At 45.7% G+C, this 14,879-nt stretch overlaps 1 protein-coding gene across 4 annotated transcripts in view; it reads right to left on the reverse strand.

Moving 5' to 3' along the window:
* The window catches only part of GPD2 (glycerol-3-phosphate dehydrogenase 2), a 46,818-nt gene that overhangs the window by 27,731 nt on the left and 4,208 nt on the right, over nucleotides 1-14,879 (reverse strand). For 3 of the 4 annotated variants that reach the window (XM_015869089.2, XM_032445760.1, XM_015869091.2), the window contains exons 2-5: nucleotides 9,030-9,137; nucleotides 4,124-4,295; nucleotides 1,264-1,388; nucleotides 159-256 (exon numbers count right to left, since the gene is read on the reverse strand). In XM_015869089.2, coding sequence (XP_015724575.1) covers nucleotides 159-256; nucleotides 1,264-1,388; nucleotides 4,124-4,295; nucleotides 9,030-9,131 — 497 coding nt within the window. In that variant the 5' untranslated portion in view covers nucleotides 9,132-9,137. Of the gene's footprint in view, nucleotides 1-158; nucleotides 257-1,263; nucleotides 1,389-4,123; nucleotides 4,296-9,029; nucleotides 9,138-9,662; nucleotides 9,781-14,879 lie in introns of those variants that run through there. The other variant, XM_032445759.1, reaches the window with a different exon arrangement.

Below are 14,879 nucleotides of genomic sequence, written 5' to 3' on the forward strand. Positions count from 1 at the left end.
CACGATTCTGCAACACTGCAACATCTCACCTCTGGGAAGAGGAGAAGGTTCTGACAGGTCTAAAGACAGCTGGGAAAAGGCATCTGGAAACTTCTCCAGGGAAATACCTTTGCTTGTCAAAGGACATGCTAAAGGAGAGGTACGATAGCAGAGCTTACTTGTAAACAGGCAGCATGATAGGCAAAGGAGCTGATAGGTGAGGAGCTATTTCAAGTAGGTTTGCACGCTCCTGAAGTGCTTCTTTCACCATCTTGTACTGAAAATAAATAATATATATATATATGAATTTCAAGTGACCCATTTTTGCCCCAGAATGCAACATTTAATGAGAAAACTGATAATCAATGCATATATCTCACATAAACCTTCCTGGAAAAAAATTAAAATCAGAAATTAAGGAAAATACTTTCATAGCAGGTTAAGCTTAAGTGGATTCCCTTTGGAATCTTGGCTGGTCAGTTGACCAATTTTCCACTTGAAGTTAATGCCCAGCAAGCTGCAGAACTACTAACTAGGAGCAGGAGGCCATAGAGGAGGTTCAGAGCACATCCCAAGGTATTGCTGTGGTGCAGATTCCCACACTTTAATCCCACAGAACTCTGAGCTGCAAATGCAGAAATGTTCCTCTCCAAACCAGTGATATCTATCAATATCGAGTGGTTCTTGGGCAAAAAAACGATGGTGATTTCTACAGGTGGGTAACCATGGTTTTGGTTTTATTGATCCTGGGAGGTCCCTGTTTCTCTGGCACCATTATCATCACTAAAATGTATTGTAAATTAGAGAAGTCTCAGACAAATTGGTTTCTGAAAGTAAGAACAGCAACTTCCACCAGACTGAGGCAACACAGAAGTACATAAAATGTTAATCACACACATAATCATCATATGGACATAATCACTTCTTTATCATATTTTCCTTACCCAGTTCAAAATCATCAGGGCAGCCCCTCACTCCCCCAAATCTGATCCTTACAGCTAAGAAGCTCCTTGTATTTTCAAGTCGGTGTTTCTGCCCTCCCTCCCCAGCACATCCACAGTCTAAAAGGTACAGCTGTTAGATTGCCTGCAAGTGAATTTAGTGAGAAAGGGCACCACCAATTTCCCTATTCTGGAAAGCTCAACTGGAGAAGACATTTTCTGTGTTGCAATCCACAGCCACCATGTGCTGTCAAGTATTAGAGAAATAAAGAACTCTGATGTAATTGGGATAGGGAAAGTGTCTACTAGCAATTTTTGCTTAACAACCTGCATAAACAATTACCTGTTCAAAATCCAGCTTCATGATGGCCTTCTGAAGATACCTCACTCCACCATGGATCAATTTAGTACTCCTGCTGCTGGTCCCTGATGAGAAATCATCTCTTTCTAGAAGGGCTGTTTTTAGTCCTGTGTTACCAGAAAACCAAATTAACTTCTTAAATTACACAATTTGTATGTAATTCATTAAAGACACTTCTCTAGGGTAGAGACAATCACAAGAAAAATTACTCTGTACATGGATAAATTTGTATTCAAAGTGTAGTGCACTGTCTATATTGTAATGAAAAATTTTAGCCTTCTTCCTGAGGGAAAAGTCAAAACAGAACTTAAACAGAAGCACATTAAAACCTGGATATTTCACAATAGAAAGGCATTACAGTACATTATAGGGGCCATGCTCCCTCAAGCAAATTATAGTTTGTATTCATGGCAGGAACAGAGTATTTTCATGAATACCCTTAACTCTTTGCAGCAGAGAGCTCAAACTAGCACACTAATTATTTCAACAGCGCAGCAGCCAGATAAATACCTGGCAACCCTGCCTTCTCTCCAAAGTTTGCTCCAGAGGCTCCCAGTGCCAGAAGAGGGCCCATCTGCAATGGGTGCACACTCAAGGGAGAGCTTATGGGATTGATGCTTCAAAGTCATCCCTGTGATGTCTTGTGAACAAGGGCACTGCCATCATTTGCTCCCCAGAAGGCTTCCCAAGAAGACTGCTGACAGCCCAAACCAATTCTGTGATTCAGTCAACCAAACCTTAAGGCTATGCCATTGAAAGGGGTGATGGAGTGGTTGGAGGAACACTTCAAAGGAAAAGCACGGTGAACCCCAGTGACAGTGGCAGAGCTCCAGCACAGTCCTACTTGTTCTAGAGACTAAATGAACTAAGGAAGGAGGGAGGCAGGTTTTCCTCCATGTAGGAGGAGGACATCTAATGTGCAGCACAAGGCTACATAAAAGTAGCAGAGTGCCAGACAATATATCCAATACTGCAGGCTGAAAACTTGCAGCCCTTTCCAGTGAGCCTAAAAACAGCTACAGGATTAAGATGGAGCATGCAGAGTTCCAGAGCCTTCTGAATCCGAGTCTGAACAGCCTTTTAGGATTAGGAACTGAGCATTTCACCTCTGCCTACCAGCCCATCCAAACCTTTGCAGTTGATCTGCAGCTTACCATGCACACATTGCAGCACTCATGCAACACAGACATCCTTCTTTTACACCTTGCACAGGCAAAGGGCACACACACAATGTCAGCTACCGGACAGCACAAAGCCTCGCAGGCACTCAGACAGGTGTGAGGCTGCCAGACGCTGTGTTTTGCTAGCACAGAGCAGGGTTGTATTTGGCATACCGCTGCAAGACAGCCAGTGGTACTCCAGTATAAGGAAACCTAAGGAAGGAAAGCAGCACAGGACAGCTTGGTGGCCATCTCTTCCTTACAGTGCAGACAAACACATGGAACTGGCAATTGGTTACAGAAGTTACTGGAGCAGATCCCTCCAACTGGAGGAATCTGAATATCAGGAAGACGAGGCAAAAAAGAAACTCAGTGGTCGGGCTTTGGGACCACCAGCAGCACAGTGACACGTGAGCCTGGGAGCCTCTGCATGAGCAGACAGCCCTTGGGTCCTTCCATGTTTCAGGGCTGCTGTGTGCCATTTTAACATCTGCTGGTCTCCCAAAACTTCTGTCCTTAAACTAATTATTACTGGTAACTTCCAAAGATCAGAGTAATTTATTTTTGTCAAATGTGACTGAAGATTAATGGATACAATCAGAAATAATTTGCTGAAAATATATCAAACTCATGAAAAGCAAAATTTGTTGTTAAGCGAAGCAAGCATAATAGAAGAGCAAGTTCCATGAATGAACAGCAACAACACACAATTCATTAACCAAATGTCTAGGAATATTTCACACTTCAGAAACCCACTGATCTAATCAGAACATCTACTAAAAGGAACTATTACCTACAGTCATTTCCCTCTGCTTTACAACTGTATTTCCTACCACAGTACAGCAAAGGGCGAAATGAAAAGATCCAAAGTTACTTTTAATTATAAATGAATAAGAATCAGTAACTTGACTCACAGGTAGCCAACAGCGATGCACACCTTGCTGCTCAACCTGGTTCCAAATCAAACTCTATAGAACACTTCTGGAGTCGGGTTTTGCCTCTTACTTCTGACACGTACCTGCATGCTAAACAACCTGAACAACTTTGTGACTATTTTATATTTGCCCTGCACTCCCCCCATAACCAGAGCTCTGCACAGGACAGACGAGCTGCCACACATCAGCCAGGCGGGAGCCCACTGCCATACATACATTCTCAGCCCCTTGAAGAAGTCAGGTAGGAAGCATCATCTTGAACTTATTTTTATCTCAAGCTTTCTGACAGAAGGTTAACAATCAGTTCTTCCACATAAGTAGCTTCTTAAACCAGCTACACAGCTAATCTCACAACAGAGGAGCCAGGAGAGCACAAACCTACATATGCAGCTGCAGACTGAACACTGAGAGCAGGCTCTCCCTGGTACATCCAAACAGCCTGCCCTAAACCTGCAATGCAACAAGCAGCTACAAAGCATTAGCAGAGGTTGTATATCTCACATTACAGAAAACGCGAGCTTGAGAGCCATATGCCTCATTGTGAATTCATACTTGCTCCATTCAGAAACACCATGTGCTAGAAGTGTTATGCAGCTGTTGTCTTCTCTCTCCTGCAGGCATGCAAGCGTGACTACAGGTAAAACCTCTAAGCAAGAAGCAGAGGACACATTCTTTACCTTCAAGCGGCTTTTGAAAGCCAATGTAATTAATTATTATAAACCATGTAATCCAAGAATGAAGTCTTACCTCTAGTGACTGCATCTAAGGCACAGCCACATCCTGTTGCTCCTCCACCTATGATAAGAACATCAAACTCAGGTGTGTTTTTTAGTGTCAAAATCTGCTCTTCTCTTGTAGGAAAATCGTTCTTTATGGGAACAGTCACTGCTTCTGCAGCTTGAACGTTCACCAAGGCGCCCTACAATTATTAAAAAGAAAACAAGATCCGCATTTAAAGTATATCCAAAAGCCACACACACACTTAAATATACATTCAACAAGGCACAACACTTTCTATTACCCAGAAGGTAAACTGAAATATTTCAAGTCACTTTACCTTTATTTAATGATAATATTGTATTAAAGCACTATGGAACAAATACTATTAAAAACAGTCAAGATCACAAGAGCCACGTTGGCTGTTTGTTTGCTTGCAGCTCCAGCTTTGCATTCCAGCTCTCTTCCACCCAGGTTTCCCTCACACACCACTGCCTCCACTCTGCACACAGCCAGGCAGCGAGTTCCTCTCACCTCTAGTTAGTTTGTTTATTCCAAAGACCCAAAGGACTCATGTTTCCCACCTGCACTTCCAGAAGATGCTTTTAAATCACTGCAATCTTAAAACATGCACTACAGAGACTGGGGTCAGAGTAACTAACCCGGAGATGCAGAATGGACCGAAACGAACAGGAAATTAAGGCCAATTTTTTTTTTTTCCTTCCAGAGAGTTTCCTGGAATTTACACTTCCTTTACAAGCAGAAAACAAAAATCCAAGTGTTTAAGCCCTATGCCCCAAGTCCTCATCCGTGGGAGGTGTTCCAGAGCCATGGGGATGTGGCACAAAGGCACAGTCAGTGGGTATGGTGGGGGTGGGCTGCGCTTGGGCATCCTAGAGGTCTTCTCCAATCCTAAGGATTCTATGAATGTAGCTTCTGTTCTTTCTAGGAGCCGTGGGCACAGGCTGTCTTACATCAATTAAATCTGCTGCTTGGACTAAAGATGCATTACATTCAAGTGACAAAGCCCACCTACAACCCCCCCCAGCAGCATGCCCTGCCTCACTGCTCTCCTCACCATCCAGCAGTCCCACAGTGGCCTGAAGCTGCAGAGAGCTATCTGCATGTACAAGCCACCTTCAGATTTTAAGAACTCCAAGTGCTTCCCTGGCATTTGCAGAGGGAAGGGAACGCACACCTGCCATTGCAAAACAGCTTGACTGACAAAAGGTAGCTCTGTCACTTGCAGCCATCTGCTCCTATCTGCAGCTGAAGAGGTTTCCAGCAGCTATCGGCCAAATGGCGCAGCTCCTCCTCAGCTATAGCAATTCTGTGCTTGCTGGAGCTCTGGTAGCAGACCTGGGGAGCCTAAGGTAGAAGGGATTCTTGCAATACCCACTGGAAATTACTGGTAAACTCAGCCACACTCTGAAGCTTCAACTTGGCTTGAACTGTGAAATGTATTATTTCTGTGTTGCTATAACCTTATCACTGCAGCTGACAATGCAATCCAGTAACCTCTAGCCCCGTCTAAAGAAAGTGTACATTCAGAACACACAACTAATGACCAAGCTCATCTCCATCACAGATTACACAGACTGTAATACAAAGACTTTCTTTCCACTTCCATACTGGAAAACTGCTACAGTGCTTCACAGGCGAGGTAACAGCCAGAGCTACCACTGCCCTCTGTGGCAATACAGACTATTTCCTAAGTGCTTCCCTTAACTTCAGGAAAAGGAATACAATAAAAAGTCAGAGTTTGTGAAGCACTGACACCATTTAGTTTCCTTAAAATGCATTATCTACAACAAATACAATAAAAGAGAGCTCCAAGCAAACAGTCCCTGGTGCAGCAAAAGACCAGAGATCAGTACACGAGTAACTGAAAGTAAGTACAGTGATTAGCAGCCTAGGAATTGATATAGATATGATTCATCTTGCTGTCAATTAAATGTGAGACTGAAGAAAAGCTGCATACAGGGATTCCATCTGCAATAATGTGATTAGTTTGGCAGTGAACAAGTATGTTTACTGAAATAAGCAATTGCTGTTTATATCTACAATTTCTCAGGCAAGAGTTCCTTGAATGGTTTTGATTACGCTCTTAGTGAGAAGAAATGTAGTTTGGCAGTCTGAATTCAATCATCAAGTTATAAAGTGATCTAGTAATCCATAAGCAAGCATTCTTGTTAATTTGGCTAATGTAAATCTCCAGGTAGGTTCGCGGAGGCAAATTCATCATCCCTATTCATTAAAAAAGAAAATGAAAGTAATTAAAAGCCCCAAAGCAAGCTCCGATGTATTATCATGTCGTCGCTGTCTGCACTGGACTCCCTGCAATGAGCGATTCCTTCGCCCCACAAAGCCCAGAATCAGTAGTGAACGTAGTGTGCCCAAGCTGGAGAACTGTTCGCACTGCTCAAGATGTATTTAATTTATGGAAAGGAACTAAGCCTTCATATTAATTCAGTAAATACCCCAGTGATCAGGTCACCATCAGAAGAGCCGTATTCATCTATCCGCTTCCGAGTTAAATTCAACAACTCCGTCATGTCAACACATGCTCCCATCCTCTCTCTGCTCAGCTCAAAAAACAACACACAGTCAGGAGAACTGACTCAACTGCTTCATGCCTGTATATGCCGCACACAATCAGGGAACATACATCTCTATTGCCTCAGTTGCTGCTGCAGAAACTGTCTCCCAGGAGTCAACATTTTTATCTCTGTTACATGAAAATAAGTTGGGATAAACAACCAGACAACAGGACAGATCAGAACCCACTGTGTTGTATTTCCAGGGTGTAAACACCTTCCCATTCCTTACACCCATGCAAGGCTAACGGCACTAACCACACCATTCTCATCCAGGCTTAAGCCTGGCAAGAACAACTTCAGTTCCAACATCAGAAAATAGCAAAACTCACCACTTTCAGCAGGTAAACCACGTATTAATTACACAGCTAACAGACCCAAGGGATCTCCCACCCATTCTCCAGAGCCAGCAGCTCACCACCCCTCTGCTTTTCCCCTGGGGCAGCCGAGTTTCACTGAAGAACCCAGCATCAGCTGAGCAAACACAGAACAAAGACAGGAAAGTCAACCACACCACACTCGGGATTACTGACCCACGGAGTCTATTCAGCACATGGGTGCTCTAATTCTGGGATGTTAAGCACTGCACAGACATCCAGAGCCACCTTCAAACCAAGCATGCTGCTTTACGTGCACTTCATTTCTGTCTTATTATGTGACGGATTCTGATCTTGAAATAACAAACAGACTTCCTGCAGTGTGTAGCCAATTAGTGCACATCTTGGGGCAATATCCTTCCCTGGCACAGGAAGACAAGATCTTTGCCCTAGCACACATTTGATTGGCAGGCATTATTAAAAAGAGGACACTTGGGCTGGGGGACATGCCCACAGCTTAGATATGTCAACACTACAAATGGACTGTCCTCCTTTGTGTCAATCCCCGCAGTCATGTTCCACCTGCTGCCCTATATTAGGTGTTTAAGGCAGAAGCTTTGAGGGACATCACGTGGGAAATGTGCAAGTTAGTACAACATGAAAACAACATGCTGTTCACTTGACAGATCCATTTGCTTACACATATGCTGGAAATTTTTCAGATCCTCTGTAGACAGACACTACACAATAGGTCCAGAAATCAAGGGACAAGTGGATTTTCTCATATTAACACCCCTGTTTCTTTAATTTGCCTTTGGAAATTTAGAATGACCATCCAGTAATGGCAGAAAACTGGAAATTCGTGAATTCTGCAATATTGCATATATGACAAATTATCTATCCAGATCAGTTGTGCCTTCCAACTCCTTTTATTTAGCAGTCCTAAGATTCGAAGCTGCAGTCTCCGACAGTAATGAAGCCAGATTGTAACATCCTATGATAACGGCTCCAGAGAGAGTTGGATTAGCAGCCAGGCTCAAAACAGGCAGTCCAATGGGAAGCTCACTTAAAATGCTAGGCTTTATTTCTTGCAACAGTATCTGAAGCTATAAGGATCCTGGCTTATTCACTTTCCAGCTAGGTTCCCTGGAAATGACTCATCTCATTTGCTTCACCAATATCTCAACTGTACTCCCCTGCACATGGAAACAGCCAGAAGCCTCCGATAATCATCTATTCAGACCCATCCTGCACACCTTCATGAAGTTAACATCTACCTGTATCCCTGGGTTTGAGCTCTTGGGGTATGAATGGGATCCCACAGTAAATACAAGGTAGCTAAGCAGCTCACAATAACTTGCTGTTGATAAGGAGCTGACCAATTGCATTTCTAAGGTGAGAAGCAGAAAGGATCCTGAAAAATGAGCACCTGCTCACCTAGCTGCTAAACTGGTATCATCTGAAAGGCCACTTAAGGCTTAAGCCCTTTCCAGAACTGGATGGAAGTAAATCAGGCCAGAGCTCTGACTGAGCTTGAAACTGTATGGAACACCATGCCTTGAACATATCTCTGTCAAGGCTGTGCCGACCCAGAGAGACACCAAGGCCAGCAGACACAGAAGCCTTCCTACAGATCCCACCCTAAAACAATTATCAGTTTTCTGAACTGCCCAAGAGTTGCCACAGTCATTGTATGAAGCTGAGACTCTCAGGTAATGCTGGTGTTTCTATGTACTTTGAGCAGCTGGTACTTCAGCTGGTATTTCTCACTCCTCCAGCAACTAAGTCACATCCCTAGGGGTACCCAAAGGACACTTCTTAAACAATGAATCATACTCTTCCACTTGTTAAGGACCTGCAACGGTGAAACATCATTTAATGGCATCCTCCAGATAGCACGGAGCAAATCAAGCTGAGAGCTCTTGGCATCCCTTCCCAAACAAAGCTATTCGTATAAGCCTAACATACGCTCAAACAGATTTTAAGCTTCATATTTTATCAGAAGTCATAATTAATACTTACGTGTTTGTTTCTATACTGAGAAAATTGAGAGAGGCCAAAAACTGTTGCTATGGCACCTCCTCCAATGAGAACAGTTCCTTTCACTGCCTTCTGAAATGCCATTTTTTACTGTAAGAAAAGAAGATAAAAATTAATAGGCAGTTATTCCACGTCAGAATCTAGGCAACACAGAATAGACCATTTCTAGAAGATGAAGATAATGTTGTGACAAGTCGAAACTTAAGAGTAGCAATAGATTAATTAACGATTTTCATCGCAATAGCAGTGATTTCTAAACAAATGCAGACAGAGGCAAACCAGAATGCTCTGCTATTTGCAACTCAAGCAGAATGACAAGAGACTTTAAGCATACGGGGAGATGCGTGGGTACACACACGCATGGTGCTGTACACACCTGCATACATGGCAAGTGCTTACAATACTGTGACAGTAGCAGAGTAAGAACATTGCCATCAGTCAGACGGCCCCCACATCCTTCTTGCAGCAGAACAGCTGACCTGCTTGCAAGATCACCTTCAGCTACCCTCCATCCCACCAAGACCATTCTTACAACCTATTATCCCAACAGCACTCCATGTCTCCACCAGGAATTACAGCCCTGCTCCCACAGCTCCCCAGCGCAGCTCATCCTACCCAGGCACAGCACAGAAGCGATGTGCTGTCGGCCAGGAACGGCTCCTTCAGCAGTGAGAGGCAGCAGAGGCAGGGGACAAGACCAAGTGGTTTAAAACAAGCACAGAACTCTATAATCTAGCTTCAGAGGTATTAAAGCCAGGCCTATGTAGGTCAGGAACATTCTTAAAAGGCCCAGTGTTTGGGGGCTGAATGAAAAATTTGCATGGAACTGACCTGAATCTTAAGTAGGTACAACCCAACCCATCCTCCCAGGACCAAGGCAGCCCGCATCCCATAGAAACAACATGTGTCAAGTCAGAACAGCTCAGACGGTGCTCAGAGTTTTGAGGTGACAAGGGCAGCTTTGTGCCCCAGCTCTGCACAGCAGCCCCAGCACAAAAGACTTAGCACTGGCAGCACACGCAGCCCTGAGAGCCCCTGTGCATATGCAGCATTGCAGGGGAGGCTCCGGGCATCATTCCACCTTTCAGTTGGCATTACAAGTGGCACCAGAGATGTTTAAAAACAAGATAAATAGGAAAACTTTGTTTTAAAGATTGATACCATCCTCACTCCTGGGCACTGTGCTTGCAGCACGCTCAGGGGAGAAAGCACAAGTGATGTAGGAATGATGTTGTACGTACTGACAGCGACTTGTGCAGGAAGACAGGACTTGTACCTTCCCCAGCGTTTTTGGGTAGAGCAGCACACACGCTCTGAAGGGTTCCCAGCACAAAGACGACCCTTATTGGACTGTAAGTGGAGTCTCATGTTTTCCACTCACTTTATACTTCAGTCTCAAAAAGGACCAACTTCATCTTTCCTCTGTGCTGTGACTGGAGGAGGGTCATGTACCACCCATGGCTGCACGTGGCAGAGGCAAACACAGATACACAGCCGAGCACTCTGTGTACTTCACACTGCCACCATAGTCTCTCCAAGTCGTTAGAATAATAACTCAACTTCTAACTGCAAACTGGAGGCAGCCTTCAAGGAGTTTCACACACCTTATGCAGCAGCACAGAGCCACTTCAAATAACACTGCAAGACCCGGCTCAGAAATGCCTGCTCTGGGAACATAATATGCTCTAGAATCCAAGCAAGTTTCAAAAGAACAAATTAGCATCTTCCAACAAGCCAACTTACATGACAGAAAAAACACTGGCTTTCAATACAACAAATGGAAGTTTGTCCTAGCGCTTGTTTCTCCTTAAATCATTGTGTTTAGCTGTGAAGCCCGGGTACGAGCTAGCAGAGCCAAAGCCCCACATCTCTGCTCAGCAGGGCCAAAGCAAAGAGCTGGAGGTGCATCCAACCGCCATCCCAACACCCCAGAGACCTGCTCTGCTTCATATAACCATGCGAACCCCTGACAATTATGGCAGTTTTTTGTTTTTAAAGCAAGGGAATCATGATACCAGGACTGTGTGTCCTGCTGCGTCGCAATAACAGCTTTCCTTTCCATAAGCCCAGAGCCACAAAGATGGTGAAGGGAATGGAGAAGCTCCCTTACAAGGAAAGGCTGCAGGAGTGGGGTCTGTTTAGCTTGGAGGAGACTGAGGGGTGACCTCATTCATGTTTATAAATATGTGAAGAGTGAGCATGATGAGGATGGAGCCAGGCTCTTCTCATGACATCCAATGATAAGACACGGGGCAGTGGGGGCAAGCTGGAACATAGAAGGTCCTGCATAAATACTAGAAAAAGCTTCTTCATGGGGAGGGTAAGAGAACTCTGGAATGGGTTGCACAGAGGTGGTGGGGTCTCCTTCTCTGGAGACATTCAAAACTCATCTGTGTGACCTGAGCCCAGTGCTCCTGCTTCAGCAGGGGGGATTGCACTGCATGGTGCTTTGAGGTCCCTTCTAACCAACATTCTGTGATTGCTGAACAACTCCAGCTCTTTAAGAAGGAAGGAATTCCATCACATCTTGTCATCCATTGACCATGGCACCTTTAGTTACGTGTTAACAGAACTCCTGCTGCACCAACCAAAACCGAATTTCCTCTGCCTGTGATCCAAACCTGAACTATCACTGCATGTATGAAGAAGCACAAAATCTGCGTGCTCCATTTCCAAGCTGTTTGCACACATTTATGAATATAATAAAAGAAAAACTCGGCACTCGCTGAGTTACATAAATAACTACCCAATGCTTTTTTCAGTAGCTTGAAGTACTGCTTTCTTCCGACTACATTTTGCTATTGAAATCCTCAAGCCACATAAAGAATAAAAGCCGTTCTGGGTCACAGCTGAGAATTTAGCTACTAGCAAATATTACACCTATTCTTCATACTCAGAGACACACCTCACCTGTTTCCTGCTCCAGAACCAGCAGGCACCGACCCCAAGTCTCCCACTCACCGCTGCATCAGTTCAGGAGCTCCCACTGCCACATCTCCCAGATGGGGGAATCGCTCTGAGCAGCCCCAGGCAGCACAAGAAACACCCCACAACCCAGAAAGCCTTGAAGCACCTCCACCACCGGCACTAACACAGCACAACGTGCTCCTTCACACGCATGAACAGCTTCTGAAGACCAACAGATTATCAGAATCACACAAAAGCTCAGCTCAGAATTGGTTTCCTGGAAGTTCTGAATGAGGCAAGCAAACCCCCTCAGAACGGTGTCTTTTACACCGTCTTTTGGCAAACTAACCCTTCCCACCTTCAGATTTCTCCCACTGAAGCATTACACCCTATGAGAGCACAGCCTCCAGCAGGGCACAAAGGCACTGCCGCCAGACCCCATTGCACCCTAACTACACCACAATGCCATTCCATGTGCCACATCACAGCTCTGCCCCAGTGTGACACCAGGAACAGTGCGGCACCTTGATTCCCTTGTTATGGCCAACTTCCAGCCCAACTGTCAGCATGGCACTGGGTCCCTCGGCCCTTGAGACAGGAGAGCAGCTCTTGGAATCGCTCTTGGAAACAGTGACAGACACCTCCTGTATGGTCAGCTGTCACATTTTAGGGTGCATTGCACAGAGTGTGGCCAGCAGGGCAGGGAGATGCTCCTCACATCTGCTCTGCCTTGGGGCAGGGGCCCAGCTGGAGCACTGTGTGCAGTGCTGGGCTCCCCAGTACAGGGCCAGATGGGCTGGGGGAGCTCCAAAAGCCCCTTCCAGTCCCTGTGATTCTGTGCTCCCACAGGGCCCAGCACCATAGTTTCCTCCAGCCCTCACAGTAGCTCCTAACCCACACAGCCCTGATCAGGGCAGGAGGATGGCAGGAGCACGGCTGAGCCCACACACAGCCCAGGAAGCTCTGTGGCCCAATGCCAGCACACACAGAGAAATGCCAGGCTCGCTAAGCACGCACCTGTGGAGGTGTTCCCTGTGTCCCAGAACCGCTTCTAAGGGCTACTGCAAGCGCCAAACAGGATGAACCAGAGAGCAGAAGAGGAAATAGGAAAGAATGCAGGCCACGTAATGATGGCAAAGATCGTACGTGGAGTGCCACAGATACAGACAAGAGCCTAAACTCAAAAACCCTCATCTATTCCAAGTAGATAATAAAACTTGACTTTCTTCCAAGCTGCGATCAACAACTTGTGATGGGATCTCAGGATGTTATATTAAGACATACCGTAACAGCATGCAGCACAAGAAGCAGCGCCGTCAGAAATAAACCTTCCTTCCAGAACACAAATATTCTCAGCGGTCTTTAAAAATGGCTCACAGGCCCACAGTGTTAATGCTGTAAGCACAGTTTAACGCTGTATATCTCCAGGTAAAGCAAGCCTCACTCCTTGATTCAAGGCATGTTTTGATGTGCAGCACCCGTGGGTCCATGTCCTACAGGGCTGGTGGCACCCTTGGTGGGCCAGGGAGCCCTGTGCTGCCATAAGGCACAGCACGAGCACCAGGCACCATGTGCACTGTGAGCTGCCCAGACGTGGTGAGCAACCCACAGGGGACACTTCCAGCAAGGCAGCAGAGCACCAACACACAGGGATTCACAGCGGCACCAGCTCAAGTTGGTAGCTATGTCAAGACTGCCTATCAGAAGCGTGCTACAAACTACAGAAGGGAGCACAAAGGAGAAGAAAGAGCCAGCCTACGGGAAATGGGAACCACACAAGGGGTTTTATCAGGACAAACTCAAGCTTTCGGTTTCTAAGCACTCACTACCAACAGCCTTCACAGCAGGAACCACTCCCTCCTGCACTGAACTCCTACCCAACTAATAATAAATAAATCCAGAAAGCAGATAGAGCACAACTTACATCCTGTTTCTAAATAAACTATTTCAACACCCGTCCTCGAGGGCAGCTTCTGAGCAGGGCCGTCCCATGTGATGGGTCTCTACCTCCCCACCGCTCACATCAGGCCACTGTGATGCCCAGGAGGAGCACAGCCCAGGCACGGAGCTGGCAACCTGCTGTTGGCTGGGATTCTGTAATTACAGCCTGCCAGCACACATACCTGTGATGCTCCCAGCCCTCTCCGGATAGCCCCGCTTCTAGGCTCCCTTCTAATTAGCGAGGTATGGGGTTAGAGCTGCAGAGGGCACCGGGAAAGGAATGGGGGAGGAGGGAGCGAAGGAAGATTCAGACGCAGTACCGCAAGCTGGAGATCAAAGGAAGATGACTACTTTAGCAAAAATGCAGAGACAGATGGATACAAACTGTAAAGCTTTGCAATAAGTGTGACGCCCTGTATGCTGCCATCAGACATGGTGTATGAGACGCAAAACCTGTTAAATTAAGAGAAGAAATCCAATCTGTTATGTTGTATATCTGAGCGCTTTATGAGGCCATTACCATGGAATCTGGGTGCTTCACATTCCATTTTAAATGAACACATCTAATAAAGTGAGTCATTCAATGGAAGACTCAAAAATAGAAAACTTATAATCATCCCCACTAGGGTTAGAACAACCCACCACTTGCGCGGTAGCACTGGCTAATCCAGCACCTTCCAGTTGTGCCAAAGCTTCTCAGGTGAACACTGGGGGACACGAGCCCCAAACCAAAGATCCTGCAGGAAGAGCTGGGCACCCTGCGCTGCCTCCACTTCTCCAGCCGCTGCTATCCTTGTAATGAAGCTTTGGATCCTTCTGGCTGGGCTGCTTAAAAGGGAGCTGCAGTGCTGGTGCACTGGACTGCGATGAACCAGGCCACAATCAGGACTTACTGCAGGCAGTGCCAACAGCTTGCAGGATGCATCCATGTAGGAAATGCTCAAAGAACGTGGAAAAAAAAGAAAAAGGATGTTATGGGATCAC

Source organism: Coturnix japonica, chromosome 7 (assembly GCF_001577835.2).
Source record: "Coturnix japonica isolate 7356 chromosome 7, Coturnix japonica 2.1, whole genome shotgun sequence".
Classification (NCBI taxonomy): Eukaryota; Metazoa; Chordata; class Aves; order Galliformes; family Phasianidae; genus Coturnix; species Coturnix japonica.